The sequence below is a fragment of the Natator depressus genome, chromosome 6, assembly GCF_965152275.1.
Source record: "Natator depressus isolate rNatDep1 chromosome 6, rNatDep2.hap1, whole genome shotgun sequence".
Lineage (NCBI taxonomy): Eukaryota > Metazoa > Chordata > Testudines > Cheloniidae > Natator > Natator depressus.
In genome coordinates, this window is record NC_134239.1 from 58,898,073 (window position 1) to 58,920,532 (window position 22,460).

The 22,460-nt window shown below is 49.2% G+C and overlaps 1 protein-coding gene across 6 annotated transcripts in view; it reads left to right on the forward strand.

Moving 5' to 3' along the window:
• Positions 1–22,460, forward strand: part of DGKZ (diacylglycerol kinase zeta) — a 105,670-nt gene that overhangs the window by 26,380 nt on the left and 56,830 nt on the right. For 3 of the 6 annotated variants that reach the window (XM_074955357.1, XM_074955358.1, XM_074955359.1), the window contains exon 2: positions 10,968–11,066. The exons of the other annotated variants lie outside the window; for them this stretch is intronic. In XM_074955357.1, coding sequence (XP_074811458.1) covers positions 10,968–11,066 — 99 coding nt within the window. The remainder of the gene's footprint in view (positions 1–10,967; positions 11,067–22,460) is intronic. 6 annotated transcript variants of the gene reach the window in all.

Genomic DNA, 22,460 nt, shown 5'->3' on the forward strand with positions numbered 1-22,460 from the left:
ATTGACTGAGAAGCGTACACCTCCCTTAGGCTGGAATGTGGCCAGCACATGGGGGTTAAATCCACAGGGACCTTTTGTGACCAGAAGTGATCAGGAATTTGGGTTTATGTCCTGTCTGACAGATGTCCCCTCCAGAATCACAATGACCCCTAGCATTTGGGTCAGTCCTCACTTAGATAGGAGGGCGCCCCCTGCTGAGTCATCCACACCATGCTCTGAAGCACCTGACTGCTCCTTGAAAGTCTCCCATCCTAGCACTGCCCAGACCTGACATTGCTTACTATAGCTTGAGCTGGTGATCTTTGTAGCCTCAGGTGACATGGCAACAGCCTTCTTGCATTTAAGCAGGTAAGCAGTGAGTACATGGATCTACAGGCAATACTGTATAGGAGAGATTGAGCCATTGCCAGCCCCCCTGCCCTTGGCCTGGCATGTGCCTTCACCAGCAATGTATGCCCCAGATACCCGCCCACCCAAATAGCTGACACCTGACGTATCACCACTACCTCACTGCAATGGAATCCTGCGGGTGGATTGCAGCGTAGCCCAAGCTGCTTACAACCGCACTCTGTGCTCTAATAAAAATACAGTGTCACTGGAGGGGCAACAAATCCAAACGGTGAGGGCATTCCCCCTGCTTCCCACTCTTTTCTCTGGGATCCAGAGCGGGCATCAGTGCCACGTGATGCCTGTGAACTTGGTGCCACCTCTAATAAAGTGCTCCCTGGAGAGCTGAGATTGGGCCTGGTAGGCGGAAGAGGCAGTGGCACTAGCTTTCTCTGAAAGCCACAACTGCAGCAAGTTCGGTTCATGCACTCTGAGAACAGGCTGATTTCTGTATCTTGTAATTGTCTTAAAGGGAGGGTGGAGTAATTGGCTCTGGAATTGATACAGACAAGTGCACAGTGCATGCATCTGGGCCCCAGATGGGCAGTTCTTTTAATTGGGCTGATGAAGAGAGTGGAGCTGATCAGGTGATAAGGAATTTAATCCCCACCACCTTTCTGGCTACCCCACTCCTCATGCTGTAAGTGAGTCATCAGAATGAAGTCCCTCCCATGGGGCGAGGGGCAGGGGAGGTTTGCATGTGATGGGGATTAAACCTTTCCTAACCTTCCTTTCCCTATAGGTGAGCAGTTGAAATAGGGCTGCATCCATGGGGTGTAATGGGCTCTTCATGAGAGGAGGTAAATAGGGTGATCAAAGCAAACACTGAGAGTTATAAACCATGGGGATGTTCATGATCAGCAGTGATGGCAGTACAAGCCCCAGTCCAGGGTTGTAGATGGAGCTGCCAGCTAGCTTGTCGTATGAGTCTGGCTGACCTCCTTCTCTTGTCTCTGTGCTATCACACTGTGACCCTGGGAACAGGGTGAGAGGAGCAGTTATGCTAGGGAAGGTCTGTGGGGTGGGGCAGTATACGGGCAAACATGAAACCAAAGCAAGCTCCCGCCTACGCCTCTCTGAGGTGTTACTCAGTTTGGGAACTTGGTGTCTTTGTTTCATGTATGTGTGGAGGTGGGTGAGAGGAGTCTCTGTAGCCTGTACTCTGCTGGGCTGTCTCCTCCTCCCCCAGTTCCTATTGCACTAACTGTGTTGTTCACTGTCCTCTTTAATTGACTACCTTTCTGTATGTGAACTCTTCTAAATCTGCTACTTAATTTTCAGTCTGTTGCTCTTGTCACAAACCAAGGGGCCTTGCCACAGAATATGGGCCCAGTTTGCTGCGGTGTAGTACATGGGGCCTTGTATATATCTCCAAATATCATGTATATATCACTTCAGACACAGCTGCACCTGGATGTGGCTCTTGAGCAGAGAGTGGGAAAAGAGACCCCCCTGCCCACCCACCCCCACACTAGCTGGGGTCCAGGAAGCCACCCATGGTGAAACCTTCAACCTCCAGTTCTTCCCGTTCCTTTCACTTCACAGATAATGAGCATCGGCAGGAAAAAGGGAAGAAGGGCTTTGCTGTTTGCTTGCCTGTGCAGGAGCCAGTGCCTGGGCTCCTGAGCTGAGCTGTATCTGCAGGAGTTTTGGGCAGCTGCTTCTTCAAATCAGCGGCACTGCTATGGGTACCCGCATGTCCCCACAGTATGCCAACATTTTTATAGCTGACTTAGAATAACGCTTCCTCAGCTCTCGTCCCCTAATGTCCCTACTCTACTTGCGCTACATTGATGACATCTTAATCATCTGGACCCATGGAAAAGAAGCCCTTGAGGAATTCCACCATGATTTCAACAATTTCCATCCCACCATCAACCTCAGCCTGGACCAGACCACACAAGAGATCCACTTCCTGGACACTACAGTGCTAATAAACGATGGTCACATAAACTCCACCCTATACCGGAAACCTATTGACTGCTATTCCTACCTACATGTCTCCAGCTTTCACCCAGATCACACCACATGATCCATTGTCTACAGCCAAGCTCTACGATACAACCACATTTGCGCCAACCCCTCAGACAGAGACAAACACCTACAAGGTCTCTATCAAGCATTCCTACAACTACAATACCCACCTGCTGAAGTGAAGAAACAGATTGACAGAGCCAGGAGAGTAGCCAGAAGTCACCTACTACAGGACAGGCCCAACAAAGAAAATAACAGAACGCCACTAGCTGTCACCTTCAGCCCCCAACTAAAACCTCTCCAATGCATCATCAAGGATTTACAACCTATCCTGAAGGACGACCCATCGCTCTCACAGAACTTGGGAGACAGGCCAGTCCTTGCTTACAGACAGCCCCCCAACCTGAAGCAAATACTCACCAGCAACCACACACCACACAACAGAACCATTAACCCAGGAACCTATCCTTGCAACAAAGCCCGTTGCCAACTGTGTCCACATATCTATTCAGGGGACACCATCCTAGGGCCTGATCACATCAACCACACTATCAGAGGCTCGTTCACCTGCACATCTACCAATGTGATATATGCCATCATGTGCCAGCAATGCCCCTCTGCCATGTACATTGGCCAAACTGGACAGTCTCTACGCAAAAGAATAAATGGACACAAATCGGACGTCAAGAATTAGAACATTCAAAAACCAGTCAGAGAACACTCCAATCTCTCTGGTCACTCGATTACAGACCTAAAAGTGGCAATTCTTCAACAAAAAGACTTCAGAAACAGACTCCAAGGAGAGACTGCTGAATTGGAATTAATTTGCAAACTGGATACAATTAACTTAGTCTTGAATAAAGACTGGGAGTGGATGGGTCATTACACTAAGTAAAACTATTTCCCCATGTTTATTCCCCCCCCCCCCTTCCTCAGACATTCTTGTCAACTGCAAAAGGTTCCTCCTCCTCCCCCCGCTCTCCTGCCTGTACTAGCTCATCTTAAGTGATCACTCTCATTACAGTGTGTATGGTAACACCCATTGTTTCATGTTCTCTATGTATATAAATCTCCCCACTGTATTTTCCACTGAATGCATCCGATGAAGTGAGCTGTAGCTCACGAAAGCTTATGCGCAAATAAATTTGTTAGTCTCTAAGGTGCCACGAGTACTCCTTTTCTTTTTGCGAATACAGACTAAGACAGCTGCTACTCTGAATCCTCTCCTGCTGACACTTCTGTTTTTGTGGGGGAGGTGACAAGCTACCGCTCCTGCTGTGCTGCCCTGCAGAGGTCAGAGCAGTGGGCTGCCTGTGTCTCCATGCTCACTGCTGTGGAGAAGGTGGCAGGTCTCCTAATCTGATTAGGGGCCAGAGTGTGCCTTCCAGGAAACTCTGTAATCCAGTCAAGGGGAGGAGATCCAGGGGAGGGCAACTAACCCTTTGTCCTGCGGGAGTGGGCCCTTCATTAGAGTGCAGAGGGGAACATTTCTGCCTGGGCCTGTTTCTCATTCCAGAGGCATTGGAAACTTGTTGGATATTGGTGTTGTGGGCATGGGGCGCGGCTAGAGGCACTTAGATTCATAGAGTCCAAGGCCAGAAGGGACCATTGTGATCATCTGGTCTGACCTCCTGTGTAACACAGGCCACAGAACTTCACTTGTGTTGGTATGGGCCATGTCAGGAGGGGTGCTGGGCATTGGAAATGTGGGTATGGGCCCTATTGGGGCAGAAATGCTGGGCGTCAGGGCAGGGATAGGCCCTGGCAGCAGGGACAGGGGTCCCTCCCTGGCAAGGAGGGCAGGAGCTCGGACAGAGAGAGGGGGAAGAAGTGCTAGGAACAGGAATTGATGGAGTGATTAAGGGTCGCTGGATGGTGGGGGTAGAGAGGCGCTGGGCACTGTGGGGGCTGGGGCATTGGCAATAGTGGGGGAGGCGGGAGCAGCACTTGGTATTGGTGGCGTGGACGCAGGCCCAAACAGAGCGACAGGCAGAGGTTCTGAGGATTACCAGAATGGGCACGGACTCTAGCAAGTGGGGCAGAAGTGCTTGGTATCAGCGAAGAGGGGGCAGAAGCTCTGCGGACAGTAGTAGGGTCGAATGAACGTGGTGAGGTGTAGTGAACTGGCTGGGCAGGCCTGGGTCCTGTCAGAAAGTAAAAGCACTGAGTTGTGGGGAGCTGGACAGGCCCTGTCAGGAGGGGAGAACAGAGGTGCTGTCAGAGGGTGATACAGCTCTGGAAGTAGGGCAGAGACACTGAGTTAAGGCTAGTTTCTTGTGTTGTAATTCAGAGGGGCAGACAGGCTCTCCTGAGACCTGCTGAAGCCTCTAAATATAGCTTCCTTGCCCCTCTGGTTTCATTTGCTGCTGTTCCCAGGTCACCCCTTGAGATGACTCTCAGGAGCCTGTTCTCAAGCATGCATTTGCTGGCTCCTGTGGTGAGAGTTGGAGCCTGTTTTCTCCTCAAAGTCATTGATTCCAGTGCAGCCCAGGTCAGTGGTGACTGAACATCCTGGCCATCTGACACTGTCAGGCTCTCAGTCCAGCCTCATGTGGGCAGGTGTCTGCATTGCCAAGTCCAGCACCTTTGGTGGGACTCATTAGCTCCAGTTCATACTCTTAGCAAAGAAATCAGATTTTTGGGACTTGAATGCCCTTCGCACCCCTACAGCTGGCCCTTCCAGGACATGACTGAAGCACGTTGGCAGGATGTGGTGTATCTCACAATTCTGTGGCTATTAAATTCACACCTGGCCACATAACTATGTCCTGGAATCTCTGCTTTTAAATAAATAGTTTCTAACCGTGGTGGTGGTGGTGGTGAAGGAAACCTCAGAAAGGTGAGCCCAGCGTAACCAATACAGCATTGTCTTCCTGAGCTTGTAGAGGGCCTGAAACAATAGCCTTGAGAGGAGTGAACTGCTTTCATCTAATAGGCTTGTTATAGGGTAGCCCTGACTGGAGCACCCTCCTATGACATGCCCCTTCATGATAGGCATGCCTGCCTCAGTTTCCCCCCAAGGTGGCCCGATAACTTCACTTCAGGCTTTTTTGTCTCAATGCTCCCTCAATGGGGTTGGATAATTAAAATAATATAGTCCAAATAGTCCATAACAAAAGTCCCACACACAGTCTGTTCTTGCCCCAGTACAAGCAGTCATCAAAACTCAGGTCATCTTGTGTGTGGTATGTAGAGCAATGAGGGACTAGTGCCTTTAACCACGCCCAGACTCTGTCAGTCCTCTCCTGTCTTTGTATGAGGATGCCATTCCCAGTGGATTGCACTCCTATTTTCAGAAGGAACCCTTGGAGCATCTTTCCTGAGTCCTCTGGGTCCAGCTGTCCGGCTCCAAGAGCCAGCAGGCATCTCCCACTGCTGATCCCAACCTTCATCTCTTTCCAGCCTTCTCTGGCCTTGGCTCTCTGGCTCAGAAGAACAGCTGGCTAGCCTCTCCCTGGCTTGCTCCCCCCCCCCCCCCCCCAGCCTTTTTCAGCCTCCCAGCACTGGCTTTGGATATATAAGATCAGCCAGTTAGTCCCTCTGCTTTAATTCCTGATGATAATTCCTTCCTCTTTGCAGGAAGCACCTGCAAAGCTTTCCCTAGAGACCTCCTCCAGTCTCCTCCCCACTGCTCTGATTCACGGGGGTGTCACTTCTGACCTTTTTAGTCCCCAGGTGCTGCCCCACCCTCTTAATTGGCCAAACTGGGAGCAACCATTTTGGCACAGGAGGGCTGGACATGCTTCCTTTACAGGGGCCAGCGACTCTGATAGGACTGTAACTCTACAGCAAGATGAGTCTATGGTCTACTGAAAGTGTGGGGACAGCGTAAATTATCCTGAGTTCAACATCAAAGCAAGCAACATGGATGGCTGCAGCAATTTCACGCTTTCCAGCATGGATCGGAAGTAGCTGTAGAATGCTGAGACTTTCTGTGGACTTTGGATCTGGCTAAGGAGAAAGTTGGGTGTGTGTGAAGTCTGCTTCCTGTGCTGTCCCCAGTCTGGGGAGAAATAGAGGCCTCTGTCTCCTGGGCTCTGAGTCAGGCATCTTTCTCTAGGCCAAAATTCAGCTAATAAAAAATTAACTTCTGCCTGGTCATGCTGTGCAGGTGGCCACTGCCTCACTCAGGGGAGCTGAAAGCCAGTGTCCGGTGGGAGAAAGGAATGGGAAGCAGAGGCATTTTTCTCCCTCTCCTCCCTGTATTGGGTATATTCAGCGAGACACTGATATGAAATGCCTGCATTCAGTTTATATGTCATTGGCTTGACAAGCTATACAGACACAACCAGTGTGTAACGGAGGTGGAGCTGTCAGGTCTGTCATAATCCGCCTAGGGCAGGGCTTCACCCTCTGTTGGGGGTTACTGCCCAGTGGTAGGTAGCTCGGTGCCATCTATACAACTCTCCCTCGTCCATGCCCAGCTCCTCCTCGTTGCTTTTTGATTAAGTCTTTTTTGTCCCTGATCATCTGGGGACTTTCTGGCTCCTTCATGTGCAGACCCTGGCCAGTCTCTCCCTGTTATGCTTTTTGCAGTTGCTCCTTGCTAGGTTTGGAATGTGCTTTGTGACTCAGTTTCCACCTCTGGTTTATGATCAGAGGTTCTGCATCTGATGAGAGTCTGCCATAGGTTTGCACCTCTCCCCGCAATGAGGGATCTGCTGGGATGAGAGATCCTTGCAGGCAACTGTAGTTATTTGTCCATCCCTATGATTTGGATGTTGGTACATTGAGCATCATTCACCTTTGCGGAAGGTTATGTGCTCTCCTGGTTGGGAGGTGAGACCTGACTATGGTGCTATAGTACTGGAGCACGGTTTTGTTTGAATATAGTCAAACATCCTGGATTAATCCCCACCAACTGCTCGTGCAGTCATGTGTGCATGCATGTGCCTGCTGCACTATGCTTACAAAGGCTACTGAAACTATCTTCTGTGTGCCCTGCAGAACATTCCCTACTGTCAGTAACCCTCACTGCTGAGGTGTTAAACTACTCTGCTTAAACTATGCATGGAGCAGCAGCTAATGGCAGACTTGAGTCACAAAGCGAAGGTGGTCGCAACCCCACGTTTGGGTGTGTTCCAATAAATGCTGCCCTGATGCCATTCTCTTGGGGCACAGAAATCTGGTCCAGGTTCGTTTTTCCTCGCACTCCAGCGAGGCTTCACCCCAGGTCCATTTCAAGGGAGCACAGGATGAAAGGTTCATCTCTTCCCAGGACGGCTACTTGGGGGCAGTCCTGGGCTTGGAAACCAAGTCTGTGCTGGAAGTCACATGAGTCCATAGGCTTCTGTCCCAGGAAGCTAACAAAGCACCTCACTGCAAAGGGGGTTTCCCCTACTATGGTGCAGCTTGTCTGTACGGGAAGTGCTGGTGCCACAAACAGCCTGTCGTTCACCCGCTGCTGGAACTCTAGTGTGACAGATGGCCCAGGTGCAGCTCCACTGCATGTGTCCAGTAGAGTAGATGCTCCAGCTCTTGGAGTCTCCCTTTCCCTTCCCCCTTGGTCATATATCCCTCTTCCCCCTCCCTCTCCTGAAGTCTGGGTCGGGAGCCTAGAGCTGAATTCTCCTCTCCCCCTAGGGGAGGTTGTCTGGCTCCACTGGTGGGGTGAGGAATTTCAAGCCTCAACAGACATCAGCCCTGAAGCACTCAAGGAGCGGGGGTCCATGCAGATGCTGATTGGGACCCAACTTCCCCATGTAGCCCTCAGGGGAAGGGGAATATGCTGGGCCACATGCTGGCTGCTCTGTGTGAAAGTTCTCTCAATCGGATTATTTGTATCTTTTATAGTTAGTGCCTCAATGACCAGTGCTTTGAGTTGCCCTGATTCCGCTTTAAGCCTCTTACTGCAAAACCCGGGGTCACCATTAAACAGTACATCACACCCGGGAGCATTGCTGCAGGCACTTGGCAGCCAGCTGACTGTTAAAATATGGGAGGTTCTCCATGGATTTTGCCCCTCTTAAGGGCTAGCAGATGGCAGGATTAGGGGGCTGCTCCACTGGTATGGGGTCCCTCAGTGACTTTCTCTGAGCATTGAAGTGGGATCTGTCTTACTGGGGCTTGCAGGGGCGTTAACACAGTAGGAGCTGGCTAAGAGGGATGCTAATCGGGGAGGAGATGAGATCCAGCATCCTGCCTTTCCTCTGTGGAGCAGTAGATCCACCCAGTGTAGGGGACAGCAGGGCCTAGGCCAGGGGTTTGGACACACTTGTTGAGCTGGTTTCTTGCTGTTGCGCACTTGTGCTGGATGCTGGCGGACATAAGCCTGCAGGTGTCATTGCTCTTCCAGACCCAGCTAATTCCACTTTAAATCCGTCTGCCTTTCTACCTATCTAGGTACAGTACTTCTTGTAACTGGAGTAATCCCCCTTCCCCAGCAAACACACCCACCCTGCCTTGCTGTCCCATGTTTTCCAGGTGCATGTGACAAGGGCTCCTTTCTTGCGATCTTCCCCATGAGCGTCCCTCTCTCCCCTTCAATAGGAGGCATGGTTATCAGGGGCACAGTGCCATCAGATAGGTGATCATGTGGTTATCAGATCAGTGGGAGAGGCACACAGAGGCTCCCTGGCTCTAGGAGCTGGTGGTGTCCTATGGTGAGGGCTGGTGGGCTGCCCAAGAGGGAGAGAGGCTGGGATGTATCTCTGGGCTGGCCTGTATGGTACATGGGGAGGAGCAGCAGGGCAATTCAAGTTTCACATTTAAGGTTGGCAGCATTGCGGTCCTGCAGTCCTCTCAGGCTGTGCTGGGGCTGCCTTATACACCTTGTTTCAAGGATATGTCATTCAGCTGGAGCTTGGAATCGGTACTGTTGGCCCAGGTAGGGGCTTTTTATAGACAGTGTTATTCATCTGCGACTTGGGTGCTGTGTGCGCATCTCATCACTGCCCTGCACGCCCCCTCTGGGAAGTAAAGGGTGACAGCGGGATGTCACACCTCCTGTCTGAGGCTTCCAGCAAGGACCCAATTGTACATGTGTCTGACATCAGGCCTTCACCTACCTGAAAACTTTGACTGTAATTTGAATACTGTGGAGAGCAGGCAGCAGGCTAAATGGGCCCTTTTCCATCTCTAGTTTCTGTGGTGACTAACTCACTTCACACACAGGCCACTCATTTGGTTTGGATTTGAACTGCTGACCGAAAGCCCAGTAAGCCATTCCCACTGCCCCTTGGCTTGGTCGGAAGTGCGACTGCTTTTCCGTAAGGCTGGTGTCCGCGGTTGAGCCGTGGTGGAATTCGGGGTGCAAATATCTTGCCTTCTGTTTTCCCAGCTGCCCTGACTAAACAAGGCTTCGTTCTGGTTCACGCAAAGTTTGTCAGGTGCCTCTGTCATTTATTTGAAATTCAAATAAATAGCTGTGACTGGCAGCCAAGGTGCTGGATTGAGGGCTGCCAAGGGACAGGAACCACTGTGGTGCCGTGGGCAGGAGGATGGGGGAGGTGAGCACAGTTCCTGCTGTTAGATCAATCACCTGACTCTCCTCCCTCAGCCTTGCTGACAAGTATCTGGGTCACACACAGGCAGCTGTTTAAAGCACGTTGACACAGGCCCATGCACTCTTGCTGCTTGTAGTACAGTGCTGCCACCTGGTGGTGAAAGTCATTTGCTGCATCTATTCTGTTGTCTGAGTTGAGCCTACGGATCCTGTAAAAAGAAAAGGAGTACTTGTGGCACATTAGAGACACGTACTCCTTTTCTTTTTGTGAATACAGACTAACACAGCTGCTACTCTGTCATACAGATCCTGTGAATCAGTGGAAGAGGATATAAAAGAGATACGGTCTAATCCCCCCCCCCCAAGTTCCTGAGATCCCCACAGTGTTTCTAGGGGTGCAGGAATTAGAGATGTGACCTGAAGGGCATCCTGTCCTCCTGGCCAGAGGCTGAGGGATCCCATGCAAAGGGTCAGTAGTGCAAATTTTCAGACTTTGCCCCATGTGTTTTGGGCTTGGTGGCTGATTGGCTATGGGCACAAAGCGGCTCTGCTGCCCACTTACCAGGATAGTCCCAGCTGATGGCAGTAGTGGCCTGAGTGCTGTGTTTGGTCTTTGCTGGCTGTAAAATGGAAACGGAGGTCTTTCCCGTCCCACCATGGTGTGGCCTTTTATTGTATTTAAAGTGAATTTAGTAATGTGGTGTTACACTCAAGGTACAGGTAATGTGGTGTTACACTCAAGGTACCAATTGGGGATTGGTCCTGCTTTGAGCAGGGGGTTGGGCTAGATGACCTCCTGAGGTCCCTTCCAACCCTGATATTCTATGATTCTATATAGGTATGGGCTCCAGTGACATGCTGCTGGAGTGACTCATAGATTCCAAGGTCAGAAGGGACCATTGTGATCATCTAATCTGACCTGTGTAACATAAGCCACAGAACTTCGCCCCCCACCTCCCCCCCCCCAAAGAATAACTTCCCAGGAATGGTGGTGCATACACTGGGGGGAGTGCAACCAAGGTGGGGGCTTCAGAGTGCTGGGTGTTGAGGATGGGGGTGACAGGGCAAGGTTGCTTCGTGGTGGGAGGGGAGGCTGTGCGTGTCATGGTGCTGGCAGGTGGGGGTATGTGGAGCTTGCTGACCACTCTCTTTGTGTCTCTAGACTCCACCTGCCCCACAAAGGCGTCCTCCCTTCCCTCCAGGGCAGCCAGCCCAGCCGTTGGGGATCCAGGAGGATAAAGCACAGGCCAGCAGTGTATAAGTATGTGGCATTTTTATTAGCTTGCCCAAGCTGTGTAGTTTCAGCAGCTGCAGCAACATCACTGTTCAAGAGCTCTCTTCCCTCCCACTCGCATCTCACCTAACGTTACCCTCTTGTGTCTGCATGAAACCAGGCTGCTGAGGGCCAGGCTGCCTGCCCACCTTGTGTGTCACTAACCTTGTCCCAGAGGGCAGCGCTCTGAGCTGGACTTTAATCTGCTAACGTGGCAGCCTTGCCCTGGTTATTCTGCTACCGAGAAGCTTGTGACCTTCCGATGTCACTGTCCATGAGCATTTCTGCTGGCTGCAGAGGTGGGGGACAGTGGAGCAGCTGGTGGCTCCCCAACAGTCCTGGATTTATGACACTGTAGTGCCAAGAACCTTGACAACTGGAGCTCTATAAAGACCTAACACTGGTAGATGATCTAAATCAGTCGTTCTCAACTCGGGGTACTCGGAGATCTTCCAGGGGATAGGTATATCAACTCATCTAGATATTTGCCTAATTTTACAGCAGGCTACATAAAAAGCACTAGCAAAGTCAGTACAAACTAAAATGTCATACACACAATGACTTGTTTATACTGCTCTATATACTATACACTGAAATGTAAGTGCAATATTTATATTCCAATTGATTTTTTTTAATAATTATATGGTGTAAATGAGACAGTAAGCAATATTTCAGTAATAGTGGGCTGTGACACTTTTGTATTTTTGTGTCTGATTTTGAAAGCAAGTCATTTTTAAGTGAGGTGAAAGTTGGAGGTATGCAAGACCAGTCAAACTCCTGAAAGGGGTACAGTAGTCTGGAAAGGTTGAGAGCTACTGATCTAAACAAGGCTGTCCAAGGGGTTGAGGGAAGGCATTTGAGTTGGACCAGGGCACGAAGCCAAGCTTCAGGAGAGTCTGAGCATGCCAGATATGGTGGGGTATGGATGGGAACCCCTTTGGTCAGGTCATGTCTGGTGATAGACAAGTTGTGCCCCAGGAGTGTGACCTCAGACCATCTCTCTTCATTGAAGTGGGGCAGGACCTAGAGAGGTGAGTCCTGAGGGCAGATTCCATTGGGTGAGCTGAGGTGGTGTTCCCAGGTCTTGGTCCCAAATTCTCTTTAATTGTTCTTTGTAGTATGGTAGCACTCAGAGGCTCCCATTGTGCCCACTGAACTGGGTGCTACAGAGACACACGGGAGCGTGTGGTGCCTGCTCTGAAGATCTTTGTTTCCTTGTTTCCATTTAATGAGCTTATGCCATCCTTTCTGTGTTATACCAATAAAATAAAAACCAGCAGGATCTTATTAAAGGGGAAAAGGCAAAATGCCACATTTATTATGAATACAGAAAGAATCATAGTAAGCAGTTAGTTATAGCTATAACATTCCATTCCATATTTATTCACACATTCATTCATGCACACGCACACAGGTTCTGCAAGGTTGTTATCATAGTTACCAGCCTTAGAGTTGCTCATGCCAAGCCACTGGCCAGGTGGCCTGGACATGAGGAGGGAGCAGGGCCTTGTCAGATGCTCATCTGATGCTCCTGGAAGTTGGTTTGCAGAATCAGACCCCAAAGTTCTCACTTTCTAGAGTCCATTTTTATAGGAATTTCTTCCTATGCCATTCTGTGGGAATTGCTTCATCATGCTGTTGCTGAATCAATCAGCAGATGGCACATTCCTGACGGCTCCGTGCTGCTAGATGTTATCTTGTTCTTTGGTTCTCCCATCCTTGAGGCTGTTGGGTGGATTCCAGTCTGCCCTCCGGGGGGTCCTCTGGTTATTTCCACTTGACGCCTTCTTCAGCCGATGGACATTGGATTCTTACCCCTGGTTTATACTAGGACTTTAAGTCGAATTTAGCAGCGTTAAATCGATGTAAACCTGCACCCGTCCACACGATGAAGCCCTTTGTTTCGACTTAAAGGGCTCTTAAAATCGATTTCCTTACTCCACCCCTGACAAGTGGATTAACGCTTAAATCGGCCTTGCCGGGTTGAATTTGGGGTACTGTGGACACAATTCGACGGTATTGGCCTCTGGGAGCTATCCCAGAGTGTTCCATTGTGACCGCTCTGGACAGCACTCTCAACTCAGATGCACTGGCCAGGTAGACAGGAAAAGAACCGCGAACTTTTGAATCTCATTTCCGGAGACTGCGGGAACTGTGGGATAGCTACCCACAGTGCAACACTCCGGAAGTCGACACTTGCCTCGGTACTGTGGAAGCACTCCGCCGAGTTAATGCACTTAATGCACTTAGAGCATTTTCTGTGGGGACACACACACTCGAATATATAAAAATGATTTCTAAAAAACCGACTTCTATAAATTCGACCTAATTTTGTAGTGTAGACATACCCTTAGGCTGGCACCTCCCTGATCATTCAGTTATTATCCACACCAAGCATCCATCCTCATACATCCTCTATCTCTATTTTAATCACAATTGTTAACAAAGCGAGATGAATACAGCAAAAGGGCGGGGAGTCTCTGGGTGCTGTTTCTGTTGTTACAGAGTATTGCTTTGAGTCTCTATGTGAGTAGTTGTTACAAAGAATTGCTTTGAGAGCAGATTCTGTCTTAGAATGTAGTAACACAATTAGCAGCTTGCAAGTTTCACACAGAGGGAGAGAAACAGTACCAAAAACCAAGAGACCTCTTAATTAGTAATACCCTGGAATTTAAACTAGGGGGAATCAAACTCATTCGTGATTTTAATACAGAACTTCTTTAATATGATCCAACATCTGCACAATAACCCCCGTGTTCCATGTTTCCCTCAGTGCCTTGCGTGGTGGGTGGCAGGTCCGTGGTGAGCAGTGCCTTCAAGGCCAAGTCCCTTTGTGATCCCCAGTCCAGTGTCCCTCCTTTGTTAGATACCAAAGGCTTAACCAGGCAGAGATGTAAGCAGTTCGCTGCTCAGTCTGGGGCTTCTTGAAAGTCTTTTGGGTGGAGGCAGTGTGGCTGAGACCCTGCATCTTTGTGTAGCACCATGGGAGAAAAGGGAGCGAGCCCCAGATCTGTGTGAGGCAGAATGAAGAGGTTTGGCAGGAAATGAAGTGCTTCAGGTTTCAGAGTAGCAGCCGTGTTAGTCTGTATCCGCAAAAAGAAAAGGAGTACTTGTGGCACCTTAGAGACTAACAAATTTATTTGAGCATAAGCTTTCGTGAGCTACAGCTCACTTCTTCGGATGCATACAGTGGAAAATGCAGTGGGGAGATTTTATATACACAGAGAACATGAAACAATGGGTGTTACCATACAGACTGTAATGAGAGTGATCAGGGAAGGTGAGCTATTACCAGCAGAGGGGGGAGAGAGAGAAAAACGCCTTTTTGTAGTGATAATCAAGGTGGGCCATTTCCAGCAGTTGACAAGAAAGTGTGAGGAACAGTAGGGGGAGAAAAATAAACAAGGGGAAAAAGTTTTACTTTGTGTAATGACACATCCACTCCCAGTCTTTATTCAAGCCTAATGTAACCGTGTCCAGTTTGCAAATTAATTCCAATTCAGCAGTCTCTTGTTGGAGTCTGTTTTTGAAGTTGTGTGTTTTTTGAAGAATTGCCACTTTTAGGTCTGTAATCGAGTGACCAGAGAGATTGAAGTGTTCTCTGACTGGTTTTTGAATGTTCTAATTGTTGACGTCCGATTTGTGTCCATTTATTCTTTTACGTAGAGACTGTCCAGTTTGGTGAATGTACGCGGCAGAGGGGCATTGCTGGCACATGATGGCATACGACATATTGGTAGATGTGCAGGTGAACGAGCCTCTGATAGTGTGGCTGATGTGATCAGGCCCTAGGATGGTGTCCCCTGAATAGATATGTGGACACAGTTGGCAACGGGCTTCGTTGCAAGGATAGGTTCCTTGGTTAGTGTTTTTTGGTGTGTGGTTGCTGGTGAGTATTAGCTTCAGGTTGGGGGGCTGTCTGTAAGCAAGGACTGGCCTGTCTCCCAAGATCTGTGAGAGTGATGGATCGTCCTTCAGAATAGGTTGTAGATCCTTGATGATGCGTTGGAGAGGTTTCAGTTGGGGGCTGAAGGCGACGGCTAGTGGCGTTCTGTTATTTTCTTTGTTGGGCCTGTCCTGTAGTAGGTGTCTTCTGGGTACTCTCCTCGCTCTGTCAATCTGTTTCTTCTCTTCAGCAGGTGGGTATTGTAGTTGTAAGAACGCTTGATAGAGACCTTGTAGGTGTTTGTCGAGGGGTTGGCGCAAATGCGGTTGTATTGTAGAGCTTGGCTGTAGACAATGGATTGTGTGGTGTGGTCTTGTCTGGATGAAAGCTGGAGGCATGTAGGTAGGAATAGCGGTCAGTAGGTTTCCGGTATAGGGTGGTGTTTTTGTGACCATCGCTTATTAGCACTGTAGCGTCCAGGAAGTGGATCTCTTGTGTGGACTGGTCCAGGCTGAGGTTGATGGTGGGATGGAAATTGTTGAAATCATGGTGGAATTCCTCAAGGGCTTCTTTTCCATGGGTCCAGATGATGAAGGTGTCATTAGTGTAGCGCAAGTAGAGTAGGGGCATTAGAGGACGAGAGCTGAGGAAGCGTTGTTCTAAGTCAGGCATAAAAATGTTGGCATACTGTGGGGCCATGTGGGTACCCATAGCAGTGCCGCTGATTTGAAGGTATACATTGTCTCCGACTGTGAAATAATTATGGGTGAGGACAAAGTCACAAAGTTCAGCCACCAGGTTTGCCGTGACATTGTCGGGGATACTGTTCCTGACGGCTTGTAGTCCATCTTTGTGTGGAATGTTGGTGTAGAGGGCTTCTACATCCATAGTGGCGAGGATGGTGTTTTCAGGAGGATCACCGATGGATTGTAGTTTCCTCAGGAGGTCCATGGTGTCTCGAAGATAGCTAGGAGTGCTGGTAGTGTAGGGCCTGAGGAGGGAGTCTAAATAGCCAGACAATCCTGCTGTCAGGGTGCCAATGCCTGAGATGATGGGGCATCCAGGATTCCCAGGTTTATGGATCTTGGGTAGCAGATAGAATACCCCTGCTCGGGGTTCCAGGGGTGTGTCTGTGCGGATTTGTTCTTGTGCTTTTTCAGGGAGTTTCTTTAGCAGATGGTGTAGTTTCTTTTGGTAACCCTCAGTGGGATCAGAGGGTAATGACTTGTAGAATGAAGATCTCTATCAAGCGTTCTTACAACTACAGTACCCACCTGCTGAAGTGAAGAAACAGATTTACAGAGCCAGAAGTTACCTACAGGCCCAACAAAGAAAATAACAGAACGCCACTAGCTGTCACCTTCAGCCTCCAACTAAACTCCTCCAATGCATCATCAAGGATCTACAACCTATCCTGAAGGACGACCCATCACTCTCACAGATCTTGGGAGACAGGCCAGTCCTTGCTTACAGACAGCCCCCCAACCTGAAGCTAATACTCACCAGCAGCCACAAACTTGCACTTGTCAACTGCAAACGGTTCCTCCCCCTCCCCTCCCCTCCCCTCCCCCCCCCGCTCTCCTGCTGGTACTAGGTCATCTTAAGTGATCACTCTCGTTACAGTCTGTATGGTAACACCCATTGTTTCATGTTCTCTGTGTATATAAAATCTCCCCATTGCATTTTCCACTGAATGCAGCTGATGAGGTGAGCTGTAGCTCACGAAAGCTTATGCTCAAATAAATTTGTTAATCTCTGAGGTGCCACAAGTCCTCCTTTGCTTCAGGTTAAACGCCAGGGGGCGTGGGCGTTCTTCTGTGCTGTACTCTTAGGAGTTTGAGATGGAGGAAAGCTCTCCAGGGCTCAGTGCAGAGTTACTGCAACCGCAGTTTTCTGGTGCTTTGTCCAGCTAGGCTATACCATCCCCATTGATGGGACTGCCACCAGGAGATAATTCCCCAGCCTTGTCCATCTTGCTACTGGGGCATTTTTCCAGAGCTCAGCTTGTTGTCCTGTTAGCAGGCTTGGCAAATTTGATTTTTTTTAATCATTTTGATGGATGACACTGATGTTTATTTTTAAGCCTTTTCCCCCAATTTTTATTTATTTAAATTTTTGCAGTTGTAGGAAATTATGAAGGATCAGACAATGGGTGGGGGGTGTCAGCCAGCAATTATGTAATGATGGTAGATGCTGAGATTCAGAAAGTTAAAGCTGTATTACCATTCTAACACAAACTGTCCATAGCATGTGTCCAGATTTTCAACTTAAATCAAACTCTAAGTTCTTACGCAGCATTTTTCTTACTTTGCCTCTCTACATTTTGATTATTATCAATGGAAATGTTTGTTTGTATACAGTGACATAAACATTTGCCAACAAAAATCTTAAGCCTTCCAAACCAACCCATTGTCACTTCATCTCATGCTCCAAGTTCTGCCCCAAGTTTCTTCTAACTAAGCCATCTCCCTCCTTTGAAATTTACCCCTCCAAACATTTGGAGACTGTTCTGACACACATGCACCTTAGCCCAGTCAGAGAGGCAGATTATTTAGCTTTTTAAAATCACTCCTTTGAGAGGAAGCTCAGCAGAATCTGCACATATGGGTTATTTAGTTCTGGTATGGAGTGGAATGAGTGAGATCAATAGCATTTATCCATTAACTCTGGCCTCGGTTCCTCTGTCACTCAGGCCTTCCACCTCAGGGGCAAATACATAGCCAAAGGAAGCCATTAGCCAGCTAACTGGCTTCTGTGCTGACAGCAGTTCTTGGGTCCCATTAGTGTGTATGTTAACCTTTTAGTGCCCATTCCTGAAACATCCACCCAGCCGTTGTGAGACACTGACCTGGTGTTTGGATTGCTCTCCTATACTGGGGCTCCCAGAGTGCTTTCTCCAGCAGTGCTGGAAGCAAGTGACCAAAGGCAGTAGTCTGGGGTTGAGGGTACTAGTAGTCATCTTATTGTGGGCGAAGGCAGTGTCAACAAGCAATAGGCAGAAACCTGGCCAGTTCCCAAGTGTCTTTTTGCATGATGCAGCATGGCAGGGGATGGGGCCAGACAAGGAAGCCCTGGACTGCTAGCTCGTGTCAGAGTGCCCAGCTGTATAAAGGACAGGAGAGAATATTATGCCATTCTACAAATGAATGTTACCTCTTGGCCTGGAATTCTGGAGTTTTGGTCGCCTTGTCTCCAAAAGGACAGCACAGAAAAAGAAACAGGCCAGACAGACCATCCATGAAAAAGATTAGTGGCCTGGGGAGACTTTCACATGAAGAGAGACTGAGAATGATAAGTTTAGAGAGAGAGGAAAATAAGAGGGGACATGAGAGAGGTACACAGAAAAATGAATGGTCTGGAGAAGGGAAATTGCTCTTACTTACCCTTTCTCATAATACAAAATCCAGTGGACATTTTGTGAAAGGCAGCAAATTTTAAACTGCTAAAAGGAATTCCTATTTACATAATGCATGATTAACCTGTGGAACTCACTGCCACAAAGTTATAAGTGACACCAAAGATTAAAAATAGGATTAGACGCTTATGTGAATAGTAAGATCCACAGTTATATTAGCTAGGATGGGCATGGGCCAGAGCGTGCCATGCTTGGGCTTGTGGTTAAAGCACTTGCCTGGGCCCTGGAAGTCTGGTTTTCAATTCCTGGCTCTGCCATGGACTTCCTGTATGACTCTGGGCAAATCACTTTGGGCCTGATTTTTCAGAAGTGCCATTGATTTCTAGCCCTCCAAGTCCTCTCTCTCCTCTTAATTACAGACTCTGCTACATGACTGGGCACCTGCAGGAACTGCTGCTTGCTCTGTGGTTACAGGTGCATTTCCCAGAATGGAGCCCAAGCTCAGTTGCTTGGAAAACTTGACTCAGGGCTGTGTGGTGGTGGCTCAGGGGGAACAGCCTTTTGGAGGATCATTGCTGAGAGCTGTGGTTTCTGCTTGAATGCATCAGACTGAAACTGGTGACAGCAGTATAAGGTGACAGAGCCCTTTAGTTTCCCCGTCCAAACTGCACATGGGGGTTAGTCTCTCACGTATGTGGGCTTCAGAAAGAGATTTGTCTTGTTGATTCAGTGCAAGAGTTCTCTCTTTCCTTTTGAACCGCACTGGAGGGGACACCAGCCTATTTGGGAAGAGAGGAGAGTTCAGCCTCTATAGCCCACTCAATTCCCAGGCTCTGTGCTGTGATTGTCATCCACGCACTGGGAACTGGATGAGACCCTCAATTTATTCCACACTGGCCTCTAAACAGTCTTCTGACAGACAGGACTTTGGAGGACTAGATGGGTCCGTGGAGGGGCCTTTGGCTGCTTTGCCTTTTCCTAGCACCTTGGAAATGGAGCATTGCTTGTTAACTCAGGATTATGAAGGGCTTTCTAGGAGGTGACCAGAATCCACATGGAGCTGAGCACCTGCTCTTGTGGGGGTGGTATTTTCACTTGCATGTCTACCTCCTGCAGGGCCAAAACAGGAAGTCTGCTTGTGACATAGTTGAGAAACAGGAATTGATGGAGCCTCTGTTCTCTCCTAGGGTTGTCCGAACCGCTGGGCTCGGAGATGCAAAGTGTGTCAGTAGGACACAAGTGCCTCTGGCTGATCTCTGCAGGGTGAATGTTACTGCCTACGATGGGGACCTAGAAAGATCTATGCTGCCGCTCCCAACCACCCTGACCTGGCATCTCACTGACCCTTGAAAGCAATGGAGGCCAAATACATATCAATTTTTATGTCTTAAAAAAAAATAAATTGGAAAAATAATCCCCCGGTCCCGCTATGTGAATCTGGATGATGATGATGGGCTCAGGAACCACCTTCTGGGCAGCCCAGTTACAATCTCTGCCCTCCACCTTTCAGCATCACACCCATGCTTGTTACAGCTAGCACCCCAACCACTCTGGGAGCATGGGGGGGACACCTGCATGCCCAAGAAATCCCCACTCCCTCCAAGTCCTGAGATCAGGCACCCCTTGGCAGGCCCTTTAGGCTCCTTTGGAACATCATGCAGAGCTAATGGCTGTTGTTGTTCATAGCTAGAAGGGACAAGTACTTGGGGCAGGAAATGGCCCAGAGTCTGGAATGGAGTGGGGGCTGTGAGCTGGCAGGAAAAGGGGTGTTTAGGGGCTGGAGAGGCACAGTGTCTGCTCTCTGCTAGGCCCTTCCCTGCAGGAGCTCTCTGCAGATGCCTTTTGGTATCAGAAGGGGAGATAAGTGATTGTGTTTATGCAGGGAGTAGGAGGAGGAGGACAGATTCCTCCCCTGTGTGCGAGCTGGGCTTTACTGAAGAGGGAGCTGAGCATGGGCTTCAGCAAGTTAATGTTTACTGCTGCCTCCCCTTGAGCGTCTGCAGTACTCTGGTTTCCTTCCCGGCCAGCAAAACAAAAACAGGGCCGAAACCAACTGCATTTGCTGCAAAAACAGCTCTGTACTGCAAGGTTCAAGAATTGCTAATGTCTCGTCCTACCGGCATCTCCTGCTGCTGCTTTGCTAAGACTGTGTGTTCCCTCTGCAGCGACAAAGATCTTGTCAGGATATATAGCTGCATGTAATGGTAGCTGCTGCTCAGCCTTTGGGCCCTGGCTCTCCTCTGGTTAATGGTTTCCTGTGCGCTGCTTTCTAGATACCCATCAGCAGCAACCCTGAGTTTGACTGTGCTGCTCTGGCAGAAAGAACCTTGACATTTGGTTATTATGAATTTACTATAGTCTCTCGCCAGCCCCCAAAGTGTGCTGGGTGCTGCTCAAACAAATGCAAAGAGCTCTCCCAGTCTAATTTTAGAGGTGACGTGGTGAGGTGAGGGGAACAAACCGTCAAAGGAGACAAGGGGAGAAAAGACGAGGTCCAGCAGTAAGGTCATGCAGTGACTCAGTACAACTGTGTGCATTTCTAGAGGCTCTAATTACCAGTGGTTTTGTCTTAAATAACAATAACCAGTGACTCATTTCTTAGGAGTATCGTGGGAAGAGTGAGTCTTCAGTGCCGCTCTGCTCTGCAAAATGACTGCAGCAATGGCCCCTTCATATCCCGAGGATCTGTTCCTCGTGTGTCAGTCACAGCTCTGCCATCTGGTCAGATAAGAATTGGGAGGGGGCCCTGTGGGAAGAGGGCAGCATGAAAAAACTTGGGAGGGGATGTGTACAAAATGTCAGCAGCAGATAACACCCTCCAGCCCCTGCATTCTCTACAGTCTCACCCCCAGACTACTTTCTGGGTGTCATGGGTGGACATATTCAACACTTGGGCAAAGCACAATAACACTTCTACAGGTCGCAAGAGAGAATCCTGAGGGACTGACAGGCCCAAGTGAACTCTGCTGTAGGGCTGTAATCCTCTAGGTCAATGGTTCCTATCTGGACCTGATCAAGGGGACTGGCAGGCTAAGGGGGCCTGGTGAATAGGATACATGCAGCCTTTCACCTCTAGGTCACTGGTTCCAGTCTAGCATATGTCAGTAGTGACCAAAGGCTCTTCCCATCTGATACTTGTTCTTTAGCTGCTGTGTGAAATGATTTGATGGGCCTCAATACGGATTCTGGTGGGCTGGTATCCATAGCACATGTACCACCCCTAGCTTGGATGCTAGTCTCCCTCCTTGTTCGTAGACCCAGCAGAGAGGCCAAGAACTGAATGAGCTATGGAGACCTCTTGCCCCAAAGGGGGAGATCTCAGGTGGGGAAGAGGGATTCTGTACTTGACCTGTGGAAAAACAGAGGCCTCAGTCTCCAGGGCTGTCAATTCGGCACTTTTCAGGAGTACTAAATTTACTTTTTTTTCTTTTTTTTTTTTTTAATTGCTAAGTGAGCAGGAAACCCCCACCACCCCAGCCACCTCTCTGTCTCACTGCCTGGGCTCAAGAAGAAACTTGTTACATGTACAAATGCAGTTGCAGAAGTGGGTTGTTTGTGAAAGGAACGTACAGGGTGTGTGCCCCTCACTGTGTCACTGCAAGGAGGCCAGGCAGGGACTGTCCAACAGGGAGTTCCCTGCTCTCGGCCAGCCTCCAGCCCAGGGTGGTGCCTGGAGCAGGCAGGGGGTGGGGTTGAGGTTACTCCATGAAATCACATCTGAATGCAACAGCAATGTCATTGCACACAGAGAAGGCAATACGTCACTGTGTGCCCGGGTTGCATCCCTCCCGAAGAATGGAGTGTCTCTGTAAGTGGGAGCCACTGTCACTAGATCTGTTTATCTAGAGAAGCTGTTAACAAAGGGAAGGAAATGAGTTGAAAGGGTGATGTTTGCTGGAGTGACTGGCTCCGGGCATGTCCGTACCCTGGCTGAATGGCAGGGACACATGGGAGGGAGAGCTGAGGGTTGACTGGGGAAATGAGGACAGTTATTTGAGTTGGCATTGGGCTGCCTGCAACCTTTTGCTGTGTCCGTGAGTGTTGTGGGGAGAGGTTTGGAATACACGGCAGCCTGCCATTGTGTCGTGAATAGGCACTAATGACAGTGGTCACGAATGGGGTGGGGGTACCTTGAACATAG